Source organism: Sycon ciliatum, chromosome 7 (genome assembly GCF_964019385.1).
Source record: "Sycon ciliatum chromosome 7, ocSycCili1.1, whole genome shotgun sequence".
NCBI lineage: Eukaryota > Metazoa > Porifera > Calcarea > Leucosolenida > Sycettidae > Sycon > Sycon ciliatum.
The window spans coordinates 29,767,640-29,790,849 of record NC_088649.1 but is presented as its reverse complement, the minus strand read 5'-3'; the positions used below and the strand labels follow the sequence as shown (position 1 = coordinate 29,790,849).

Sequence of the window (23,210 nt, the reverse complement as noted above, 5' to 3'; positions counted from 1 at the left end):
GTACGAAAGTTGCGGAGCGCTTCCGTCAAGAAATTTTCTGGCATGGCGGAAAGGACTCGCCCACCTTCTTTTCTGGATGTACAGGCCCTAGGAGACGAGTCTTTTGCTAATCTCGTAGCCACGATCTGGGACAGCAGTGACGGAGAGGATTCACCAGTAGATAGCTCCGATAGCGATAGTTCTGATGGCGAATCGACTCCGGATCGTGACGGCATCTCCGCCGCTGCAAGAATAGTTTTGGACGGCACTCGCGTGCCACCTGACGGCGCTGATGAGCCACTTGAAGTGTTGTCCAACAGGGGATCTGATCATGCTGATGCGTCAAGTGGCACTGGAGAGAGCTCCGGCGTTGAAGAGAGCAGCGATGATGATTCAAACAATATCGCAGCAGCAGCGAATCCTGCTGCGCCGCGAGCTCCGTCAGGAACGAATTTCCAAGTGAGAGGCGCTGCTCGCGGCGGAGCTAGAGTACAGCGCGGACGTGGTACCCAGCGCAGAAATGTGACAGGTCATGCGGCCACAGCTGGGACAGCTCAGTCTGCAACGTCGCGGAGAGGTCGTGGAAGAGGACGGGGTGGTGGCAATGCAGTGAGAAACAATTCAGCTGATGACAATTTGGTATGGAGCACCATAGATACACCTCAAAATGTCAAAGCATTTATACCTAGTGCAGTTGCAGGGCCCAGTATTGTGATTCCAGCAGGAAGCATGCTATCCCCACTATTCTTCTTTGGCTTCTTGTGGAATTTTGCGTGGACGATTCTTGTGACGGAAACGAATCGGTACGCCGCGCAAAAAGGAGCACATAACTATGCACCAGTTGATGAAACAGAGATGCGTGCATTCATCGGCCTCATTATCGGCATGGGCATCGCTAGGCTGCCAGCTATTCGGGACTATTGGTCTAGTAAACATGATCTTCTGCGGAACGATTTCATTAGCCGAACCATGCCACGTCGACGTTTCTTCAATATTTTACGATTTCTTCATGTCTCAAACAATACTACCCACATTGTCGGTCAGCGATTGGCGAAAGTATCCAGTTTTGTGGAGCTGCTCAACACGCAATTCCAGGCAGCATGGACACTTTCGCGTGATGTCTCGATTGACGAATCACTCGTCCCATGCAAAGGCCGCACACACCTGAAACAGTACATCAAGAACAAACCCCATAAGTGGGGAATCAAGTTATGGGTCCTTGCATGCAGCCGCACAGGTTACACATGGCGCTTCTCTCTCTATGCTGGCAAAGAGCAAGACCGTGTGCTGCCTCCAGGTGGGTTAGCCTATGCTGTTGTTATGGAACTGATGACTGGACTCTTCAACCGGAATCATTGTGTGTTCATGGATAATTTTTACACGAGTCCACTTCTGTTTATTGATCTATTTACCCGCAGCACGTATGCTGTCGGCACTGTGCGGCGAGATCGCAAACATATTCCAAAGGAAATGGGTGATAAAACAGTTATAAAGAGGATGAATCGAGGCGATACAATATACAGGAGATGTGATTTTTTGCTGTGCTGTACATGGAAAGACACCAGAGATGTAACTATGCTATCATCCTGTCACCAAGCTGTAGGCCCTAACACTGTCCGCCGTAATGTGAAAGTCAACGGTCAGCATGCCGCACTGGATGTACCAGTCCCGCCCACAATTTTTGACTATAACAAGAGCATGGGTGGTGTAGATCTTGGGGATCAATTTTGCACATACTATACTGTGAAACGCAAAACGAGGAAATGGTGGAGAGTTGTATTTGCGCGATGTTTAGACATGGCTATATGCAATGCATGGGTCATCATGAATAACACTGATGGTGCTACAAAGATGAGCCAGAAGGAATTCAGAGTAATTTTGTCTGAAGAACTTGTTGGCAACTTCAGTAGCAGGCAACGTCCAGGACCATCTACAGCAAAGAAGAGACTGACAGGAAAACATTTCCTGAAAAAGCATGTTTCCCAAAAGTGTGCTCTGTGTGTGCGCACTTACAAAACCCGGCACATGAGGCGCCCTCGTGACTCAGCTTACTGGTGCTTTGATTGTGAGCCTCATGTACCGCTCTGCTTTCCTGAGTGTGACCAGATTTGGCACACTAAGTCTGTCATTTGAAAGTTATTTTCTCCCTTACTTGATTGCATAGTTTCATGTCTTCACAGTTGTCATTGATGACGTGAGTTGATTGCTCGTATACGGCTGCTTGTACAGTGAGTGCCCTTGATTATTTTTTTGCGCAGAAATATTGTATTTTCAACCGTGGGAACCTTTTTCAGCCTTACTTGATCACCATCATTCAGGACTGCTACTAGATAGTATACTTCACATAGATACATTTTTCTTCTAATTTCCGAAATATTATACATCACTCTGTATTCATTCGTGCTTGATTATTGCTCCTTATTGGCGTGGGAAAGTTGGATGCCATATATGGTCATTACCCCTGGCTCATTATAGATTGTCTTGGTGCAGTATAAGCCTGTTTTCTGTAGTTTTCTACCTGATAACCTTTGTTTATACCGCGAAATTGTAGCGTGGGAAACTTCATTGCCATATATGGGCAATATTCCTTCTTCATATACACTTGGGATGGTGCTCATTATATTCCTTGGTATGTGAGCTTCGGAAATAGTATGGGTTGTGTATTTGACATCTCCAATGGTCTTCGAGTTACATTCCAAAGACTACACAAGTATCCAAATTTTCATGAAAATCCAAAATAATTGTGGGCCTTAAAGGGTTAATGGCAGGTGGTCTTTAGTTAGAGGCTTGCACCACATAACCATTATGAATGTGAGACCGTCCATGCCTGGCAAAGTGGTCTGTAGTACCAGGCTAGTTGCTAGTCACGGTGGTCTTTAGTTACAGGATTCAATGTACTGTATTGACAACCATTTACCTCTAACCCAATCATGTCACGTCTGTACATAGATTTCTGTGCTAAATCCCAGTCTACAGGAAACAGTGAGCTTCAGAAATTAGTTTGAATCTCCAAGGCCGCTGTTGAGTGGCTATAAAGGTTGTGTGATATGTTGGAACTGTGTGTGTGTGTGTGTGTGTGTGTGTGTGTGTGTGTGTGTGTGTGTGTGTGTGTGTGTGTGTGTGTGTGTCTGTGTCTGTGCATATGTGTGTGAGTGTGTATGTGTGTGTGTGTGTGTATGTGTGTGTATGTGTGCATGTGTGCATGTGTCCGTGTGTGTGTGTGTGTGTGTGCGCGTGTGTGTGTGCGCGTGTGTGTGTGTGCGTGTGTGTGTGTGTGCGTGTGTGTGCGTGCGTGTGTGCTTGTGTGCATGTGTGGGTGCGTGTTCGTCCACAGGTACCGGATAATGCTGGCGGCGATGCACTACCGTCCGGAGCGTCGCGCCAACTTCACGCAGCTGGTCACGATGATAATGCATTACAAGGATAGCATACGGGATCACATGAATCTTGATATCTTCATGATGCAGCGCTACACACACAACCCCATGGCCCCAGACGAATACTTCACGGCCGAGGAGACCGGCGAAGCGGAGGTAATGGAAGCCGCCGCCGGTGGCCTAAACCGAGTGGAGAGCATCCGCCGATCCATACGCCACGCTCTCAATCGCGGCGTCACGCAGGGTAGTAGCGGCGGTGGAGGAGAGGATGTGCCGCTGACGAACCTGGCGCGCGGACACGGCGAGCGTATGAGCGGCCGGCGCAAGGATGCCAGCAATCAGTACGTCGGCGAGCTAGCCAATCAAGCAGCCGAGGAGGACGACATAGACCGCATCAAGAAGGGCGGTGGCGCAATGTTTGTCAACACCCGCGCTGCCACCAGCACGTCTTCCGACGACGCCAACTACAACGTCCCTCGGCCGGCGAACGGCTCCGCCACCAGCAATGGAGCGCCGCCCACAGCTCCCAAGCCAAGGCCAGGTGGTGCCAGTCGCGGTCGCCTGGAGTCCGAAGTTCCGGACAATTACAACTGGCCGTCGAGCCAGCCGGCGTCCGCGGCGACCAGTGCCCAGTACTCACACCCGAAACCGGCCGCTGCGTCCGCGATGAGCGGTGCCTCGACTGTATCCTCAGCATCATCTCAGCGGGGCAGTGCCTCCACAGGCGGCGGAAAACTGCAGTCGGAAGTGCCGGTCAACTACAATTGGCCGTCCAGCGACCCGGCCTCACCACCAACGACGGCGAACGCCACCTACTCGCATCCGCAGCCCGCGGCCGCTTCGTCCGTCAGTGGCATGTCCAACGCGTCCACCTTCTCGGCCCAGCATCAGCAACAGCAGCAGCAGCGTCCACAGTTGCAGTCGGAGGTGCCGGTGAACTACAACTGGCCGAGCAGCGAGGCCGCCGTCAAGCCTGGCATCGGCGGCGGCGTGGTGCAATCACCGTCACACGCCGGCAATCAGTACCATCATCCACGCAGTGCTTCCGGCAGCGGTGACAACGCCGCGCAGGATAACTACAGTCACCCTCGACCAGCGGCGACACAGCAGCAGCAGCAACAGCAGCAGCGCCCTGGTGCCGGTCGCCTGGCCTCCACCGACAGCGTTGACGTTCAGCCGGCCCCGTGGATGACGCAGCAGGACCTGCAGCAGGCACAACAGCAGCAGCAGCATCGGCCCTCGCCGCGGCCTCGAGCTCGCACCGGCGATCAGCAAGCGTCGCCGCCCCCTCAGCCCTCGCCCAGGGCCGGTAGACACATGCGCGAGCCGTCGTTGGAGGAGACGGCCGCAGCCAATGCTCAGTACTCCAACAAGTTCCTCAGCCAGTCGACGAAGAGAAAGAAGCCTCCGCCGCCCCAGCGCCGCGAGACCCTGGAGGAAGGGCGATCCGTACAGCTCACCAGAGTTCAGCGCCTCAACTCCGATGGCACTCCAAACTTGAGTGCAGGCGTCGTCCCCGCCACTGCAGATCATACTGTGCAGTCGCCGCAGAAGGAGTTTGAGATCACCCTGTAGACAGCACGTAGATGCGCCGTGTCTCAATCTCCATATTCACACACTACAGCCACCACCACGGTCTAACACTGCATTCGTCTGCAATCGTCGTAAACATCATGATTATTCGGCTGCAGTGGAGCCCCCGCATATTGAAGAACACGTGTGTACCGATTCATCAATCTCCTTCTTCACCACGACAGCCACCACCATAGCCTTTGAATACACTGCAATCGTCGTGAACATCGTGATCAATTGGCTGCAGTGGAGCCTCGGCATAGTCAAGGACATTATGTACAAATGCATCGATTGAATGAGCAAACGATTTGTAAACGTTTGAATATGATTGAGAGCGTATAGACAGCATAATAATGTTATTAGGTTATAGTGTACAGGTCTTTGTGACACGACTGGTTTTTTTCGGCCACATGGCCCATTTGCGAATACTAGCTTTCCAACGGATTCTTATGCTTTCTAATTCTCTCAGATGTTTTGAATTGAATTGCCTCACCCTCAATTGACTCACCTTACAGTTAAACAGGCATTTTCACTCATCACTTCACGTGCACACACGCAAGCATAGGGAGTGCCAAGGCTTGGCAGGCGCACCTTCTGCCTTGCAGTTTGCAATTTACACGCAAACGCACACACATACACACATGCACACACACAGGCGCACGCGCAGACCTGCAAGCTTGTTGATTTTATCGCCGCTCGTTCACAATTGCTATCATCGCATGCATACGCCCCCGCCAATTTGCCTTTCCCATGGACGCATGCTACCGTTTTAAACTATCTATCCTATCACCATACACTAAACCCAGCCTTAGCACTGAACCAGTCTCAGAGATAACTCAATTTTGGTTCGGTTTTTCACAGTGCAGTTTGACTTAATGGCATTTCGCCAACCATTAAACAAAACGCTGGCGACAATGAGAATGTTACCTCCCGGTTGCGGAAATTGAAATCCGTCGAGGAGTCAAGCGGTCACGGAGCGCTGTCCGTGCAGCCGTGAGCTCTGCTGGTCCGATATTTTAATTTACAGTGTTACACTGGGTGCGTGCACACGCTAAGCAAGTAAGCCGGGTGCCTGCCCCGGCCATTCGACCGGATTTCGTGCATGTCCACGACAGTATTCTAGGATTGCAACGGGAAACGTGGGCAGGAGAAAGCAACAAAATTAGTACAGATACCACGCACAGGACAGTGCAAGTTGAAGTGGGGGGGGGGGGGGAGTCCATATGCACGCCCCGATGCTGCCGAAGAATCGTACACGGCGACCATGCCCATGGCTAACTGATAACTTAGTTCAACTTGTCCGCAGGCGTAACGCGCTTCACAAGCAAGTTGTAAGAGATCCAACAAATGAAGACCTGCGAAATCAGCACAAACTAGCTCGCCGAGATACTAGGCGCTTGGACCGACAGCTTCAAAATGCGTATTTCATGAACAAATGCTGCACGACTCCCTCCCACAAACTTTGGTCTATCATCGATAAAGTCACTGGCAGGTCGAAGTCGCATCAAGAGCCACAGGCATCACTCGATGATCTCATCAAGACGTTTGGTGAAATCGTCACGGATGCTCGACGTCCTGACGTCCTCTCCGTCCCTCACGGTCCCCACAATGAACCTGGATTTCTCACTTTCCAACCATGCACCACAGAGCAAGTAGTGAAACTGTTAACGAACATCGACCCAAGTAAGGCTACTGGTAGCGACGGCGTTCCCGGATTGGTTCTGAAGATGGCTGCCCGCACACTGGCACCGACCTTGAGCGCAATATTCAACCACTCTTTGCAGACGGGGGAAGTTCCAACAGCATTTAAACTCTCGTATGTATCTCCACTTTTGAAGTCGGGATCACCTACAGCCGCCAGCAATTATCGTCCGATTTCCTTACTTCCCATCATCTCACGCTTGTTAGAGAAACTCGTCAAGGATCAGCTGGATCGGTACTTGAGCGACCAGGGTCTATTCCCCAGCAAGCAGTTTTCTTACTAGTACCGCCGAGCCCACTCTACTGAGGATGCGCTGGTTTTAGCGGTGGACAGATGGAAAGACGCACAGTCCCAGCGAAAAACGGTCGGTGTTGTGATGGTCGACATGTCTAAAGCGTTCGACCGAGTCCAACATGAACGTCTCGTCATAGACCTACACTCACTGGGTTTTCACGGCAAGGTTCTGGAGTGGCTCGTGAGCTACCTGTCCGGTCGGCACCAGCGGATAAAGGTTGGAGCCGAGTTATCGCCCGAAACAGCTTGCAGCCGAGGCGTGCCGCAAGTCCTTGGCCCTCTCCTATTATACTAGAGCCATTAGCGACATCCTATCAGCCGCTTCGCCCATCAGGAGTTTGCTGACGACATCGTAATAAAATTTTCACACGCAAATGTAGCACTTGTTGTGCAGTTCCTCTTGAACGCAGTAACCGCGCTAGCGGAATGGCTTGGAGACATTCGTCTCCTTCTGAACAAGAAGAAGACCCAAGTAATGTTCTTGAAGCTTCGAGGGCAACAAGATCCAGTCGATCGCGTCTGCTGCAATGGAGATGAGCTTGCCACAGTGTCATCCGCAAAATACTTTGGTGTCATTTTCGACGACGACCTGAGCTGGTGGGTGTCCCGACATATCACCGAACGACAGTTCACCAAGCGACATCTCACGGAACAACAGCTCACGGAATACCCAGTTCACAGAATGCCCATTTCACCGAATGCACAACTCACAGAATGACAGTTCACCGAGCGGCCAATTCGCCGAACAGACATCTCACCGAAAGAAAGAAAAAAATATAGAGGGACGGAGAGAATTTTGAATTTTAATAAACCGGTACATATATTCCACAGACTGGCCAGAGGCCATTAGGCCTATCGAGGCGGTCTCCATTTGTGTACAGAGGTGAGCAGATCAATGAGGAACAATAGACAAGCAGCGAAAATGCTGCAATTCCAGCTACTCACTCCACAACGTTGAAGGCCAGGTTATGTGCAATTCCTCTGAGGAATTCCCGAGGTGGTCGTGCCTCGGAATGAGTGAAGTAGGGTCCTCAGCCTCGACCTAGTACGTGTTACCATGGTTATTGCCCAACTTGGTACTTGAGAAAGGCAACCACCTGTGACTGTGTACTGAAGGCTGAAGCCAAGGACTTCGTAGTCCGCGGACCTATATCTACATTGTGAATATTGTCTGTGTCGCGTCCGTGTGTTGCTACAATGTCATTATCTGCATTGTTTCCCGTCTGCTCCTACGGTGAAAAAGGAGAAGGACAAAATGTTACGAGTTATGACTAACTGTCCACCAACACAGAGGCAATATGCTTTGGTTCTGCAAGAGTGCTCAATGCCTGATTCAGGCAGAGCGGCGTACACAAAGGCACACAATGAAAACCTTGGCAAATTTATTCCGTTGTGACTCCGAGTTTCATGGCTGAACCAATCATCAGACAACGATAATGGAATAGGAGGCAGCGCTGGTATATCTAAGTGGAGAGAGGTGTGATAATATGATAGCGAGAGGAGTAATCGCGTGAATGTATACAGGGACGGGCTATTTGGTTCTTGGGTCGGAAGAGGTTGGTTCCTTCCTTTAAAGTTTTCAAGAGTTTTATTGTTTTGCTTTCTTTTTCAGTGCCGTTAATTTTCTTCTGTTTACGAGGACGTAGCATGTTCGTAGGCGGGGGAGATGTCGTGTCTGTGTGTTGCTACAATGTCATTATCTCAGTCTGTATTGTATTCCGTCTGCCCCTACATGTACCTTTATCAAGTGTTTGCCGTGGCTGCGATGTGTCTCGTCGATCAACAGTGTTGTGAAACCTCTCACCATTCATGCTTTTCTGGCTGGTCGCTCGCTCGCTTCGCTCCGTGCACGCTACTCGTACTTGTGGTATAACTATTATTATTATAGCTCGATGCTTTGCGTCGATTGCTTGTGGTTGTTGTTGTTGAATGTTGTTGCTTGTGCTTGGAAATTACAATGTAGTCCTGGAGTGAAGCTTTGGTCTTCTTGTGTGGTGAGGGTGGAGAATGGGTATCTGGACTCCTGGTATATTTCCATAAAGAACCTGGAATTGTAGAATCCTGAGAGTATGTCTGGCCCACTCCCCGGTCATGACATCTGTACTACTGCCGTACTGGATTCATGGACGCTGTCAGTGTCACTGAATGACTATGTGCATGCGCATAATGCCAGTAGCATGCTATGACGTAGACACGCGACGCGATGACGTAGAAAGGTGAGGTGCGAAACCGCGCCGGCGTGCAATCGCGTATGTCACTCGGTATTCATAAGGACGGACCGTCGGTACAGAGTACTAGTACAATGCCTAATGAGTAATGGCTAGCTACACATTATTATGCATGTGCGTGCGGAGCATGACACACACGATCAAGGCGACAAAGGCATCGTGTGATCGTGAGCCTACAAGTACAAGTACAAAGTACAATGCAAAATGTTGTACTACGGTGTCCGCACGCAAAAATAATAGTGTCTGTGGTTGGCGGAAGAACTACACTAGTACAGGCTGTAGATCTACAGCACGGCATTACAAGTAAAGTGGTAGACGGACTACGCGTAGATCTACGTAGATCTACGCGTGGATCCAAAGACCCAAACCCTGGTCTGCTGGACTGACATAAGCGCAAGAAGTCATGACTGGTTGTCACATGGTCTCCAACTGTCCCCTGAGCGGAGCTAGCTGCGCCTCTGCCTCTGGAGAGCGAGTCTGATCCTTGTGAAGTTTGTGATCGGTGAGCGCACACCTTCGCAGCGAAAATGTCCAAGATGACGCCTGACTGGTAAGGACACTACACTTTACCAGCTGTCCAACCACGACCGCGTGCGATCCTACAATACATGTAGCTCAGGCCGACTTTTTCGCTTTTCAGGCGCTGGCCGCAGATCTACATGCAAGAACTGCATCCGAGTTGATTCAGTTCGTTCCTGCATAATCTTTACGTCGCTTGCGACTAATTACTTTCGCCCATTCTTGAGTTTGACCGACGATTGGGAGAAGGAAGCGAACGCTTCTGGGAGTGGAGTGAGAGTGAAGAGACCGTGACAATGGCCCAGCCGTATCAAAGCATCTCAGCGTCGGATGGTGACGGAAAACCGTACGGAGAGCAGGTACCCACGGCCGCTCCTCTCACAGCAGGTAAATCCAAAATGTTTGTATCTGGCCGTGGCGGGGGAGTTGCGATACCCGGGCCGCCATTGTAATGTTGAGTTGGAATAGCACCTCCGCACCTGAAACTACCCATGCTGCGCTGGCGGATCACGCTTGATGTTAGTTACTACGACTCAGTACGAGGAGTATTTTGTCATGACTTTGAGTCTTCAGCGTTTGCTCGGTGTCATTCCGACAAGATTGATTGCGCCATGTAGGGTATTGGCATCATTCGGATGATGACTGTGTTTCGAACCTGACCGCGATTTTGGACGTTCAGCGTGGGGCAAGTAATAGTTTGTGAAAACCGGACCTGCGCCGCGCGACTGATTGCTACCGCCTGTAGGCGGCCAATGGAAAGCTGTACACACATACACTTAGTGACTATAGTAGTAATAAAGTATTGATATTGATGACCTCGTTTATAGTCATTTGTTGAGGGAATTGAAAAAGGAAAAAAAGAAGAAGAAAAAAGCCTAAGGATAAATTGACTGTGACCACCATGACTCCAACGGGGGTCTTCAATTTCGGCCTCCCTTCACAGATCTTGGAAGGACTGAAACCTACAGTCGTCGCCAAAAAAATCCGGCCAAATGCAATGCTAGCTACCGGTAGCTGTAATGGGCCGCATGCACTATATCATACTTCATACTCATAGTGGACCGGGTCTGCATGTAATGCAGTTACTTCACTGTTCACATGCTGATAGGCTAGGCCCACATACACCATGTAGAGGCGACGGTTCAATACCAGAATGGCTTGACAGGTCAGCCAAATTTGTATAGGCCCAAACCATGCAAACCTATCATCACCGTTGATTGTTCTCTCGAAATATGTTTGTGGAAGGAAACTGGCATGTTGAAGTTTGCTTTGAGGCCAGAGTCAATCGAACTGAACCACTCCTTTGTGTTGACCCATTGCCTCCAAGTTGCCCAATTTTTCGCTTCAAATCAGAGGTGGCTCCAAATCGGAAAGGTTTTAGAGTGCACGTCAAATTCACTCTTAGTCTGAAATTAGGTAATTGCTATCGCTCCACGACGGCCAGTTCAGAGTAACAATAAGCCTTGTGTGTGCTTCTCCATTAGTTTTGATTGGTATGCGGTGCTTTATTGGCGAGAGGCGAGCCGCTGTTTACCTGCGACAAGAAGTTGATTTTTCGAAAGTCGTAAAAGGTCGCAGTGCGAAGCAACACGTCAAAAACTCACCTGCTTGGTGTGGCGCTTCTGGTCATCGCAGAGCCATGAAATTTTAGCTTGGAGTATAAGTTATAACACATCGTAGTCTCACTGTGACATATGTTTTCTCTTGAATCACAATACTAAGAGAGAGAGTTGAGTCCGTTCCGGTTTGCAACCTACCGGTATGTCCTATTTGAAACCGTCGCCTTCTACACGTATAGTGGATCTACACGACTACACTCACTCAGAGTCAGACTCAGGCTCGGCGCAGTGCTCAACCCGACTGCATGCAGGCAGAGTGCGGCGCAGCTGTTCAGTGCATGCTGTCCAGTGGCAGTGGCAGTGGCCGAGGCTGTAGACTAGACTAGTCTAGTGCATGTGCCACTCCAGTGCATGAACCCGCGCGCGATGAAGTACCGCGTAGATCTACCTACCATACCTATGTACGCGCATACTTGGCATTGGCCGGATTTTTTTGGCGACGACTGTAGTTGTGGTACTGGGCCTGGATTTCCTAGTTAGGCCGCTCAATTGCTCAACTGTAGCAAAAAGTACGCATACTAGTACCTGCCAACGTTTGCAAACCTGAGTACGGAACAATCACATACATCAGGCGCGTGCCCCGTATGGGTTCCTGGGTGCCCGGAACCCCCCTTTTTCGCCCAAAATGCAGGATTTGCTTCATTTTTTGAAAATTTTCCTGGGGACGCCCCCCGGAACCCCCCCCCCCTCTTGAAGGGCACCGGCGCACGCGCCTGTACATGCATTAAGGTAGGCACTTCACCCCATTTTTTGAAATCGCGTTTTTCCAGGTTTATCATCGGTAATCGATGGCGGTGGGTATCACAAGGTCACACAGAAAATTTCATTGAAATCCACAGTGATACCACTCAGATATGAAGGGTTGAAGATAGGCAGTTGCATAAGGCGAAATCAATACAATTTGTGGCACCAACAGCATCTCCGAAGTATCATCAGTGGATATAGTCACAAAACATCAGAGTGTTTTTTTCAAGCACACATCACTCACTTACACCAACAACCCTGTATGGATCGAAACAATACAGATCAAAGTTCAGAATAGGCAAGAATACGACAATTGTGACCGCAATCACTATAGCAACTCCATAGCAACCCATAGCAACGCCATAGTAACTCATAGTAACAGCTTCAGTTTGCTGTGAAATGAACTGATAACGACATACTGGCAGGCTCCTGCGGGTACTAAAGCGTAAGAGCTAGAAAGACATTCTTCTGGCACAAAAACAACAGAGAACTTCCTCGTTGTACGCCGTACACCGCAACGTGGAGGGAAAGTACGCGCGCGCGCGCGCGCGCGCGAATTACTGCACAGGACATTCATGCCCACAGTCATGCCATCTCAAGTGATTCCAAGTTGGCAAGAAGTTCCTCAGGACCTCTGTTGGTAGCTTCTTTCCCTGGTGTGATATCTGCCTCCCTCTCCTTCAACTGCTCCATGCAGCAGTCATGAATTGCCTGGTGAGCTTTGAAATTTTGGTGAAGCGTGCCTGGCTGCGTATATCAAAGCATCCCCTCATCAGAGGGTTTCTCCAGCAGCCACTGTGCCTTTTGATTGTTCGTAAACATCAGTAGGCCTTTCAGCGCAACCGTGTCAAAACTTGGCTTTCAGTACGCTTTGAGAATTCGCCCAGGTAGGACGACGCATCGTCGTTCTCCTCCGCCTAAAGCGCATACTTCTCAGTGCCTACGTACATAATGTCTCCTTGCGCAGCGATGCGCAAGCCCTGGCAAACAAGAACTCTACTGTTTCCGAATGGAAAGACGACGCTGAAGACGATAAGCAGCGTTTCAAACGCGAGCAAACAACAGTTCTTTGTGAAAAAACTCTTTGCTGGTAGTGTACGTGATCTACAACTCGCAAAAATGTACGCACTATGACGTATGCGGGATCTACTGAAAGCTGAACGTCAGAGCAACACGATGCGCCCAACTATCAGCCCGTACAACGAAGCATAGCGCGTACCTGTACAGTTTTGCGCTTGCACTTGACTGGTGCCACGCAAGTACGCACTCTCACCTTAGCAAATTTTGACAGGTCCTGTCACGTGACTGAAGTGCCTAATTAAGGTATGAAAATGTATACACATGTAGCGGTGAGGCGTGCAACAAATGCACTTTCGGGTGCCTATTACCACCGTCGATATCGGAACGGTCCTGGCTGGTGTGGGTACTGGCCGCCCGTTGGGTTTGTGGCTGTGCCTTGCCAGTCAGCATCGTGTCCACTTGGTGCACTGGGTATCAATATCAGGGTTCTAGTCAGGTCAAAATAGCAGGGTGGGGGGGGGGGGGGAGAATGGGAAACACATTTACCCCGAAAACCACTTTTCCATGTTCCAAAAATTGTCTTGCCATGCAAAATGCAACGTACGGGGCGAACCGCCGACTTCACCCAAGACAAATGTGCCTTATAAACCCTTTATTAGTGACTGTCCACTGCATTTTTGTGATATGTCCTGAAAAAATACAACAATCGGAAAATGAGTAGGGGCGGCACTTTTTCACAGGGGGACGCGCAAACACAGTGGGGGGGGGGGGGGGGGTTGGCTAGAACCCTGACCGGTGAACATAGCGGTGGAGACCTCAGGCGGAGCAAGTGTGCTCAGTCCCACCACATCACCATGACCCTCCTCTATTCATCATAATTATCACAAGATTATTGGAGCGTGGAAGTTCGCAGAAATGACATAAAAATCGTGGTCTGTGAAGCACACTGAGCACTAGTCATGGGGTTAGGCAGGATCCTCTGAACCATTTCGAAATTTAGAACCCAGATCAGTGCTTTGTATTGCTTCACAAGGCACTCGGGCAATGAGTGGTACGGTCAATACCGTAGTGACCGTAGCGTGTTCGACGCAAGGGCATACAACAAAGGGGAACGTTACGAATCGTGCATGCCTGTGGCTGTGATCTGGGGTGGGGAGCTTTGTTGATCTAAGCCAGACCAACTTTAAACAGCCGCGCTCTGGTATAGCATCGATCTCAGTGTCTGCTCTACGATTTCAAACCAACCGGGTACACGTGTACCTGGCACAACTCTTCAAACCGGGTCAAAGGCGGGTCCGTTCAAGTGCAGCTACTACATGTACATGTACGTCAGGGAGCTGTACATAATAGTACTCCCTGCTGTACATAATAGTACTCCCTGCTGTACATAATAGTACTCCCTGCTGTACATAATAGTACTCCCTGCTGTACATAATAGTACTCCCTGCTGTACATAATAGTACTCCCTGCTGTACATAATAGTACTCCCTGCTGTACATAATAGTACTCCCTGCTGTGTATTCCCAACAGGGTCACAGATGACCCGGTGTTCTTTTTCCAAACGGGTCCAAGTACCTCCGAACCGTGTCGCTGACCCGGCTGACCCGGCTCTGGAGCAGACACTGGATCTGCTTTGCTAGTAGTGAAGGGTAGTAAGGGTAAGGGTAGTAAGTAGTAAAGTAGTGAATACAGGTCGTCCCTCGTTAATACATAATCTCTGGGACTTGACAAATGTTATGTATTAACGGGGTTTATGTACTAAACGACAGTGTACATAACTTGCTTGTATACCAGAATTTTTCACTTTTTTCAACTTTTCTGAGTGTTTCTTGCTGCCATGACTAGGGAGCGAGATATTCTTGATTCCCTCGATATAACATAAAAATTATGTTATAACGGTCACAGTCTGCGAAGATTCTACAGTTTACATGATACATGCCCAGCGGCGCCTGTACAGTCACTCGAAAAAACAACAGAGCTTTGTCGGTTTGTGATGTGCGCTCTGATTTCTGAGCTAATTGCGTCCACAAGTAGAAACTAGAACACGATGTGCCTCCACTGGAAGGCCAAAAGAACAACAAATTATGTACTATTGAGGTAGGTGGCATGCGGGTACGGAGAAATGTTATGTACTAACGGGGTTTATGTACTAACGAATTATGTACTAACCGACAAAATTTGTATGGAAGTGACCACGTTTCGTCCGGGACTTGAGATTTCTTATGTACTAACGGGGTTTATGTACTAACCGGACTCGTATTAACGGGGGACGACCTGTACCGTATTTCCCACGATTGCAAGTCGCACTCCTATTCTCAGGTTGATGTCATATCCCTTCGGTATATCCACTTCAGTAGTAATCATGCTCGATTGTTTGTTGGCCCTCAAGTCGAGTGTAAAAAGATGCGACTTTTATTCGGGGAAATACGGTATTTTGCCTGTAGTTTGCATGGCAAGCGCTAACTTTGGATTCTTCCATTTATTATTCCGGACAATCATGGACATTCCAATAACGTTCTTTGTAGGCCCGTAGGGAGGCCTGAGTAGGACTAAGGCACCATGCACGATTGCCAACTGATCGGATAGTCTCGTCTTTGATTGTGTCCCCCCCCCCCTCTGTTTGTGTGTCGTGCCCGCAGCCCCATCGTATGGCGCGGCCCCCACGGCGAACAGCGGGACTGCATACTACACTAGCCGACCGCCGCTGACGGATCGTCATGGCGAGAGTAACTCGCTGGTGGGCGACACGCACAACAGGGCAGCCCCGGGCGAGGACGAAGAGGAGGATTACCTCAAGGAGTTTGTTCGCGTAAGTTCCTCTACTAAGTTAGTAAAAGTGAAGTGTCTCTGCTGTACTAAAATCCATTGTCCTTGTTCATTTGATTTTGCCGGTATTTCACCTGATGATAGATAAGGCATGAAAGTATACTTGTGAAAACTTTCAAAATGTTCGAGAGCCTGAAGTGTGCCCTTCACATCAGTATCAACATTATATTATCGTGTCCATTGCCAAAGGGAACTCACGACACCGCTAACACGCAGTAAACTCTAGCGGCAGATGATGATGATGCAGCGCCTAACGTTGGGGGTGAGGAGATAAGCCTTACAACCACTGGCACAGGTGCCGAGAAATGCCATTGGCCACATCTTTGTACCCTTTGTGCCTGGCCACAAGTTCCCAGTTGACTGTGGGTAGCAGCACGGCTGGAAAACTTGAACTGCGTTTCTGTGTTTTGTTTTTTTCCTCGTTTCTTTTTGTTCTCCACCTGTTTTCCAGTAGGGCTGTGTTAATAGTAAAAAATTCATGCTGCTTGTGAAAGCTACCTAGATTGTTGGTGTACAATCACGTCATCAGTTGAGATGCTTTGGCAGAGTTGTGTCGTGCACTGGCGACTCAGTAGCAACTTGTGTTCCATACGTAGCGCTCATCGCGTGGTGCACTAGTGACTCACTAACGACTGCTGTTGCATACGTAGCGCTCATGAGCGGTAATGCTGACTCGTTACCATGACAACATTCGAATAGTCATGATATGAACTGTAGTGAGAAGGAGCCACGTGTGTGTGTGTGTGTGTGTGTGTGTGTGTGTGTGTGTGTGTGTGTGCGTGCGTGGGTGTGTGTGTGTGATCCTCGGTAGCCTAATCCGAAATCGGTAGGGCACCGTCCCAGAAAGACAGGGGTGCTGGGTTTAAATTCAGCTCGTGAATGCTTCTTTTGCAACATTGGCGCCTGGTAATGGCTCGAACCCACGACCCATCGCCGCCCCCGGCACAGCCTGTTGGGACAGGGAGCAGTGTAGCAGAAAGGAGCCGTGGGTGTGTGTGCGTTTGTGTGTGTGTGCGTTTGTGTGTGTGTGTGCGCACGTGTGTGTGTGTGTGTGCGCGCGCGCACGCGCGCATGTGTGTGTGTGTGTGTGTGGTACATGGTGTGTGATTCCCGGTAACCTAATCGGTAGGGCACTGTCCCGATAAGACAGGGGTGCTGAGTTCGAATCCCGCTCGTGGATCCTTTTCTTTTGCAACAGCATGATCCACGTACAGTCCATTTTTCAAAACTATAGACGGGTAGGGTTTTTGAAATATTTCAAATTTGGCTGGAACTTCTTGAGAATAGGTTTCGGAATATTGCTCAGGTCCGCTCCACAATTACTCTCATATAGTTTCTAAACGATTGGATAACAGACACCCAATTTGGAAAAAATTATGCACAAAGTGATCACAGAGTTTATGTGGTATAGATGCTGGCATAACGGTGTTTGCCTAGGTACGCGTCTATAGTTTTGAAATGGACTGTAGAGCTAACAACCCTGAGTAGAATCCCATAGTAGCACCTTCACTTGATCCGAGGAGTAGTGGCACTTGGATGCCTGGACAAATACTGCATTTTTCGGATTATAAGCCGCGGCACTTTGAATGCTCAAAATTTCACCCAAAAAGAGGCTTGTACTCCGATGATGAATTAGGAATGATAAATATGGTAGATGTCTATTAATTTGTGGCAAAAAAATGGTGGGTGCGGCTCATACTCCGGAGAATATGGTACTTGATGGCGTTAGTACCTTTTCTCTGTTCCTTGTACTTCGAAGAAGTACGTATGCACTCACTTCAACATGTGGTCACGTTCAAGTCCGCCCGTAGTTGGGGGGTGAGGGGCTTGGTGTCCACTGGGCCGTTCAAAAGCCAATTGCATCATCTTTGGAAGGTTTCTTCTGGATCTCTCTCCCCTCTCCCACGTTGACCGTGACGTTTGTTCTTTCTTTTTTTTCTTTTGCATTCAATTGTCTGCAGTCTGATTTCGAGGACGTTATTCACGAGCAACCTGGAACTCGCATCCTGGAGACCTGCCGCACTGTCAACAAACTGACGTACACCTGGGCTAAGCTCATCTGGTATCACATCTTCACGCTGACGTTCGGCATCCTACTCTCGTTCTGGTGGGCGTTTTGGTTTGCGCTGTACACGCACTTCATCAGCTGGTGGTACTACCCATTCTATCGTCTCTTTAAGATGACTATCTACATGTGGGCGGTGCCGTACAGAGCCATGTGTCGCGCCTTCATGCACCCCCTGTACGAAGCAATTGCGCTGACGTTCAGCAACGTACGCGTCAAGCTTCACCACAAGACCGAAGTCGTGCATCCCATCCAGTCCGCATAATGGTACACAGTACTGCATGTGGGTTTATTGGGTGTTAGCGGCCGTCGTGAGTTCCCTTCGGGAACGGACACGATAATTTACTTTTTTTAGGTTTTTTTTACATGTGGGTCGCCGAAGAACTGGGGGAGCGGGTCAGCCTCCTACCCTAGGCCATTCGTATGTTCATGTGCTGCATACAGTCTATGCACAGTTGAGTCAATGCGTATACCATGGTATGCTGTGCTTTTTTGAAATTCTAGCCGTGTCGCTCTTCGGCACTCCGTTCTCCATCACGTTACAGTACTCTGTGCCTGTCACAATCTCATGCCTATCATTATCATAGCGCTATGATGTTCGGATCGTATTACAGACCTCCACTTCTACATATATATTTCATGGGACACGTTGGTCCATTAAACTTCGGCAAATTACCTTACCACCTGCGTTGGCTAGGCTAGTTCTATGTGATTTTCTTGAAGGTTACGCATCAGTGAAGAAGAGGTTGGTGTGACTTCGGCGATACTTGGGGAATTGTGTGTTGCTCCCTACGTGGGAGCCTATCGCTATTCCTGCAGTTACTCACTAGGTTAGCTCTGTGCAACCACTCAAAATACGGTCTCTTTGCTGCACACGTCATCAACTTGTCACCTAATTTTCCGCCATGGGCTCATCATCAGGGTTAAACGAGAAAAACGAGCAATGGGAAAATGGCTGTAATGGGAAAATGGCTGTAATGGGAAAATGGCTGCAATGGGAAAATGGCTGCAATGGGAAAATGGCTACAATGGGAAAATGGCTGTAATGGAGCCTGCAGGTATGTGAAATGCCACAAAACGGCTTCGACTTCGGGAAAATGTCATCCACAGTCCTACAAAGCAGATAAAATGCGTGCACACACACACACACACACACACACACACAGTGCTTTTTATTACTCCGTTGCTCGCTAAAAACGGGCTGGAAACATACAACTGCGACACTGCATCACGTGATGTGAGCTTTCGCCGTCGGCGTACCCCATAGAAAGGGTATCATGAGTTGCACGCTCTTGGGGGTTATAATTATTATACTCTTGCTAATATCAAGAATCTGCCTGTCTTCTGGCATATGTGAATACGTGGACTTGCTGTTGACGTAAACGCGGACGTGCGTATACTAATATCAATAAGTATATAAACAAGAGTGTGCAACTCGCGGATGGGTTGGCCCACGACGGAATTTTTTGTTGACGTAATCTTTTCTATGACGGACACGCTGCGAGCCTTTTGGGAAGCTTTGCCTCGTGCACTTGGCCAGGCTTTACATTACAAGGTCGGTGCCCAGCACCTGCTCGTACACTGCCCTGCGGCTAAATCCGCATGCTCTGTAAAAAAAGGTGATGTCAACAAAAAATTCCGCCCGCGGGCCGCGGTATCTGCAGATTGTGCAGGAGAGATCCGGAGTTGCACACTCTTGTTTATCTACTCTTGCTAATATTGATAAGCATCCTCCACATCGGTAACAGTGACACCTACCAACTGGTTGTCGCACATGCTGGATTGCCAGTAAGCTAAACATCGAGGCAAAGAATTTCATGAAATCAATACATGTACGTGTTGCAGTCACATCGGAGGCACCAGTTTTCTACTTTCACAAAACTAATAAGTATCTAATATTGACTGAGTACGAGGTCAATATAGGAAATAAAAGCCGAGTGAAAGACCGAGGCGAAGCCGAGGTCTTTTACGAGGTTTTTATTTCCTATACTGACCAAGTACGAAGTCAATATTAGATTTATCACGACAAACAGTCCGTATTTCAAATTCCAGAACGATAACCTCATGAATCCCGGTTTTATGATTGCACAACCGTTGCACCACCACCTACTCATGCAGTGACAATGCTTCACTACAATTTGTACGCACCGTTCAACTGCGCAACCCCTAAGCAGTCAAATATAAGCAGTCAATATAGCCCTAAGGAGTGAAATATGCAGGAATATTTGACTGCTTAGGTATGGCAAAAATCTATGTGAGTCAATACTAAGGGAGTGATAATCAACAATAATTTGCTTGAAAATCCTTACTTTGTTTCATTGGTTCCCTTCCGTACAGTCCAAGAACATTCCCTGTCCGTGCTGCTCACATTCTTGTTCGCGTAGACAAGGGCTGCAGCCATGTGGTGGCACCGTCCTTGGCCTTTGGGACAAGTGCACGAAGCGCGTACAACGCCACCTTCAGAACCAAGTTCGATCTACACAAAAATTTGAATATAAAAATAGGAGAAAAATTCAAAGACGAAGTGAGGGTGTCCAGGTCGATAGAAGAGACTGTAGGCAGCTAGGAACGGCACAACAGTTGTTTAGTGCTAGGTTGCTCACCTCCACATCATATCTCTTGTCCGGCTTGCGTGGATCTTGGCAGTAATGTGCCCAAGCTCATGGTGAAACAGAAATGATTCCACGCGGTTCGAAGAGTGTGCATTTTCTCCACGCTGGATCAGCCTTGGTTCTCCACTGAAAAAAGTGGCGATGCTAGATAACGGTACTAAAGACATTCTAAAACAAACAAAACGCAGAACTGGGGGCCAGGGGGAAGACAGCAGCCTAGGCTTCTGGTCGAAATCGAAAGAAATATATGTCTCCTCCACTATTTTCAAAGCTGGTCACAAGAGCTCGAGTGGGTACTAGTGGATCCAGTTCACGTTGCACGTGATCCCGTGACGTAGTGATCCTGTGACGGATATGACTTTCAAGCCCGCGGTACAGACTACTAGTACTTTCATGCATAATGAGTACAAGTAATCTACTACATGTACATGCAGCAGTACAGTTGGCACCTATGACATCAGGGGATGGCCCACGCCTGGTAAAAAAATAAAAAACAAAAAAACAATGAGGAGCATTAAAGACAGACAGTGCAGTGCGCACAATCATGTTCACAGGTTTGAGTGCTACGCACATGCCACAGTTCAGAAATGCAAATTGCACTCAGCAGCCACCAGTTCGGTCGATGATGGTTGAGCTACTGCAACTCTGCTCCGGGACCGGTGTCCTCGGAGGGCCATAATGGCCGAGCGAAGAAGGGCGAACCCCAACCTGCATCTGATCCATGCCATTGTGATGGAGTAAGGCTCATTCTTCTTGTCGCTGATGATCAGTCCGAGCCGCTTGTAAAGGGCAGTTGCCGCCTTGCCTTGGCCTCCGGTGGCACTGAATACTAGGGGAACGAAGGTGGCATGCTCCACCTCACGAACACGCTCCTCATAATGCCGACGCTTCTCACGCTCATGCTTTGCGTATGCGGCGGGGATGGAGTGGACCGAGTTCGAACGAGCATGAGGGTTGAACACCCGAATATCAAAGAAAGCTCCCTCAAACCGGCCACCCCATACCCCGCTGGCAGCAACATCCAGCCTGGCACCATCCTCACGGATAGCCGTCCGGTGATGAAAATTCTCACCAGATAACGGCTGAAGGCGTGGCTCAATGCTGATATCATGAGCTGCTGATGTGAGCATGGTAGCCGTCAAGTCCCGCAGCTCGTTGTGCCGCAGAGACGGATAGCCACCTACTGGGCAAGACAAGGCGTGCGGGACAGTGAAGGCAGGTCCACAGGCACAGCTCTGGGGGAGGTGGGGCGGAGTCCACCCGTAGCGGAGGCAGACAGCATCTCGAAACGCGCCCTTGTGTAGCGAGAACCCATGCTGCTTGAGTGGTTGACAGGTGAGCCAGTTCGACGCACCCTTTTCGGCCGAAAGATCCATGGACCTCTGCAGGTCTCCATCCACGCCATCGCGGTACACCTCCTTGGCATGACGCTGCTCCTTCTTTCTGGCGTCTGCCCTGGCTTTAGCTTTGGCTGCCCTGGTGTTGTCCGCCTCCTCCTGTGGCGGTGTATCCTGGTTCAAAATGCGCTGAACTAAGCTCTCGGTGATCGTAAGTGAGGAAGGAAACTGGTTCACAAGAGATACTGGGGAGACAATCCCCATGCCTCCGTAGCGGCTTGGGAGCGCGAGAACTTGGCGTTCCGTCTCTCCGGGCTGGGGACGACCAAGAAGAGCGGGAATAAACGACTCGGAGATGGTGGACTCCAGCTGTTGGAGGTGCGGGGCAACTCCTGGCATTGTGCGGGCGATGAATGACCACTTGTGCCGGAGAACGTTGGTGTACACTGCGTAAGCTGCTTGTGGCTGGGTGGAGGCCACGGTGGATAACTCCCGGATCTCCTCTTGCCATGCCTTCACCTTCGCCAAAGCAAAGGAGGCCCTATACTCGGGTGATCCAAGGGCGGCTCCAAGGTGTCGGTTGCCGTCCGTCTTGATGACGATATCGGTCACGTGTGTCGGCGAAGATTGCCCGTGCAGCTTCAGCGCATTCGGGCTTAACAAGAAGAACCGACTTGGCTGTACAAGTAATGCCTAATGCATTAATGAGTAATAGCAAGAGTAGATAAACAGTAAATTACTCTTGATTGGCTAGCTACACCTTATGCATGTATCACATGATGTGTGTGCGGAGCATGACACACACTTCAGTCTTCAGAGGCGACAAAGGCATCGTGTGACGCGTAGCCTACAAAGACTGCTGTACAACGCCAACGGTGTCCGCATGCAAAATAGTGCAAAATGGCGGAAGAACTACAGGCTGCATAGCACAATGGACGGCATTACAAGTGGTAGACGGACTACGCGTGGACCCAAAGATCCAAAGTTCCAAACCCTGGTCTGCTGGACTGACATACTGTAAATATACAAATTTTCGGCAGCTATTTAATCTCGGCTATATTCGGCACCGACCCCAAACGCCTAAATTAAAACGCCGATGAAATTTTTCACAGCATCTGTCGCACTATACATGCCCTCTACCCCACGCCGAAAATAAATCGCCGCCGAAATGTCAAAAATCGTGAAGTGCCGAAATTTTGCAGCGCCGAAATTTTGTATATTTACAGTAAGCGCAAGAAGTCATGAGTGGTTTTCACATGGTCTCCAACTGTCCCCTGAGCGGAGCTAGCTGCGCCTCTGCCTCTGGAGCGAGTCTG

General features: G+C 49.4%; 2 protein-coding genes and 1 long non-coding RNA gene across 3 annotated transcripts in view; 2 read left to right on the top strand and 1 right to left on the bottom strand.

The window, feature by feature from the left end:
* Window positions 1-5,854, top strand: part of LOC135821289 (proto-oncogene tyrosine-protein kinase ROS-like) — a gene marked incomplete in the record, with an annotated part of 64,000 nt that extends 58,146 nt beyond the window's left edge. The window contains 1 exon segment of the mRNA XM_065334342.1: window positions 3,314-5,854. Within this exon segment, the coding sequence (XP_065190414.1) occupies window positions 3,314-4,931 (1,618 nt within the window).
* A 3,659-nt stretch (window positions 5,855-9,513) lies between these two features.
* LOC135821287 (caveolin-1-like) lies at window positions 9,514-18,704 on the top strand. Its single transcript, XM_065334341.1, has 3 exons — window positions 9,514-10,058; window positions 15,694-15,863; window positions 17,842-18,704. Exons 1-3 carry the CDS (start codon window positions 9,968-9,970, stop codon window positions 18,208-18,210), a joined length of 630 nt encoding a protein of 209 aa, XP_065190413.1. The 5' UTR covers window positions 9,514-9,967; the 3' UTR covers window positions 18,211-18,704.
* A 134-nt stretch (window positions 18,705-18,838) lies between these two features.
* LOC135821288 (uncharacterized) lies at window positions 18,839-20,848 on the bottom strand. Its single transcript, XR_010554328.1, has 3 exons — window positions 20,549-20,848; window positions 20,255-20,421; window positions 18,839-19,057 (listed from the first exon to the last, which is right to left on the bottom strand). It is a non-coding gene; the product is annotated as an uncharacterized LOC135821288 (long non-coding RNA).
* Window positions 20,849-23,210: the final 2,362 nt, after the last annotated feature.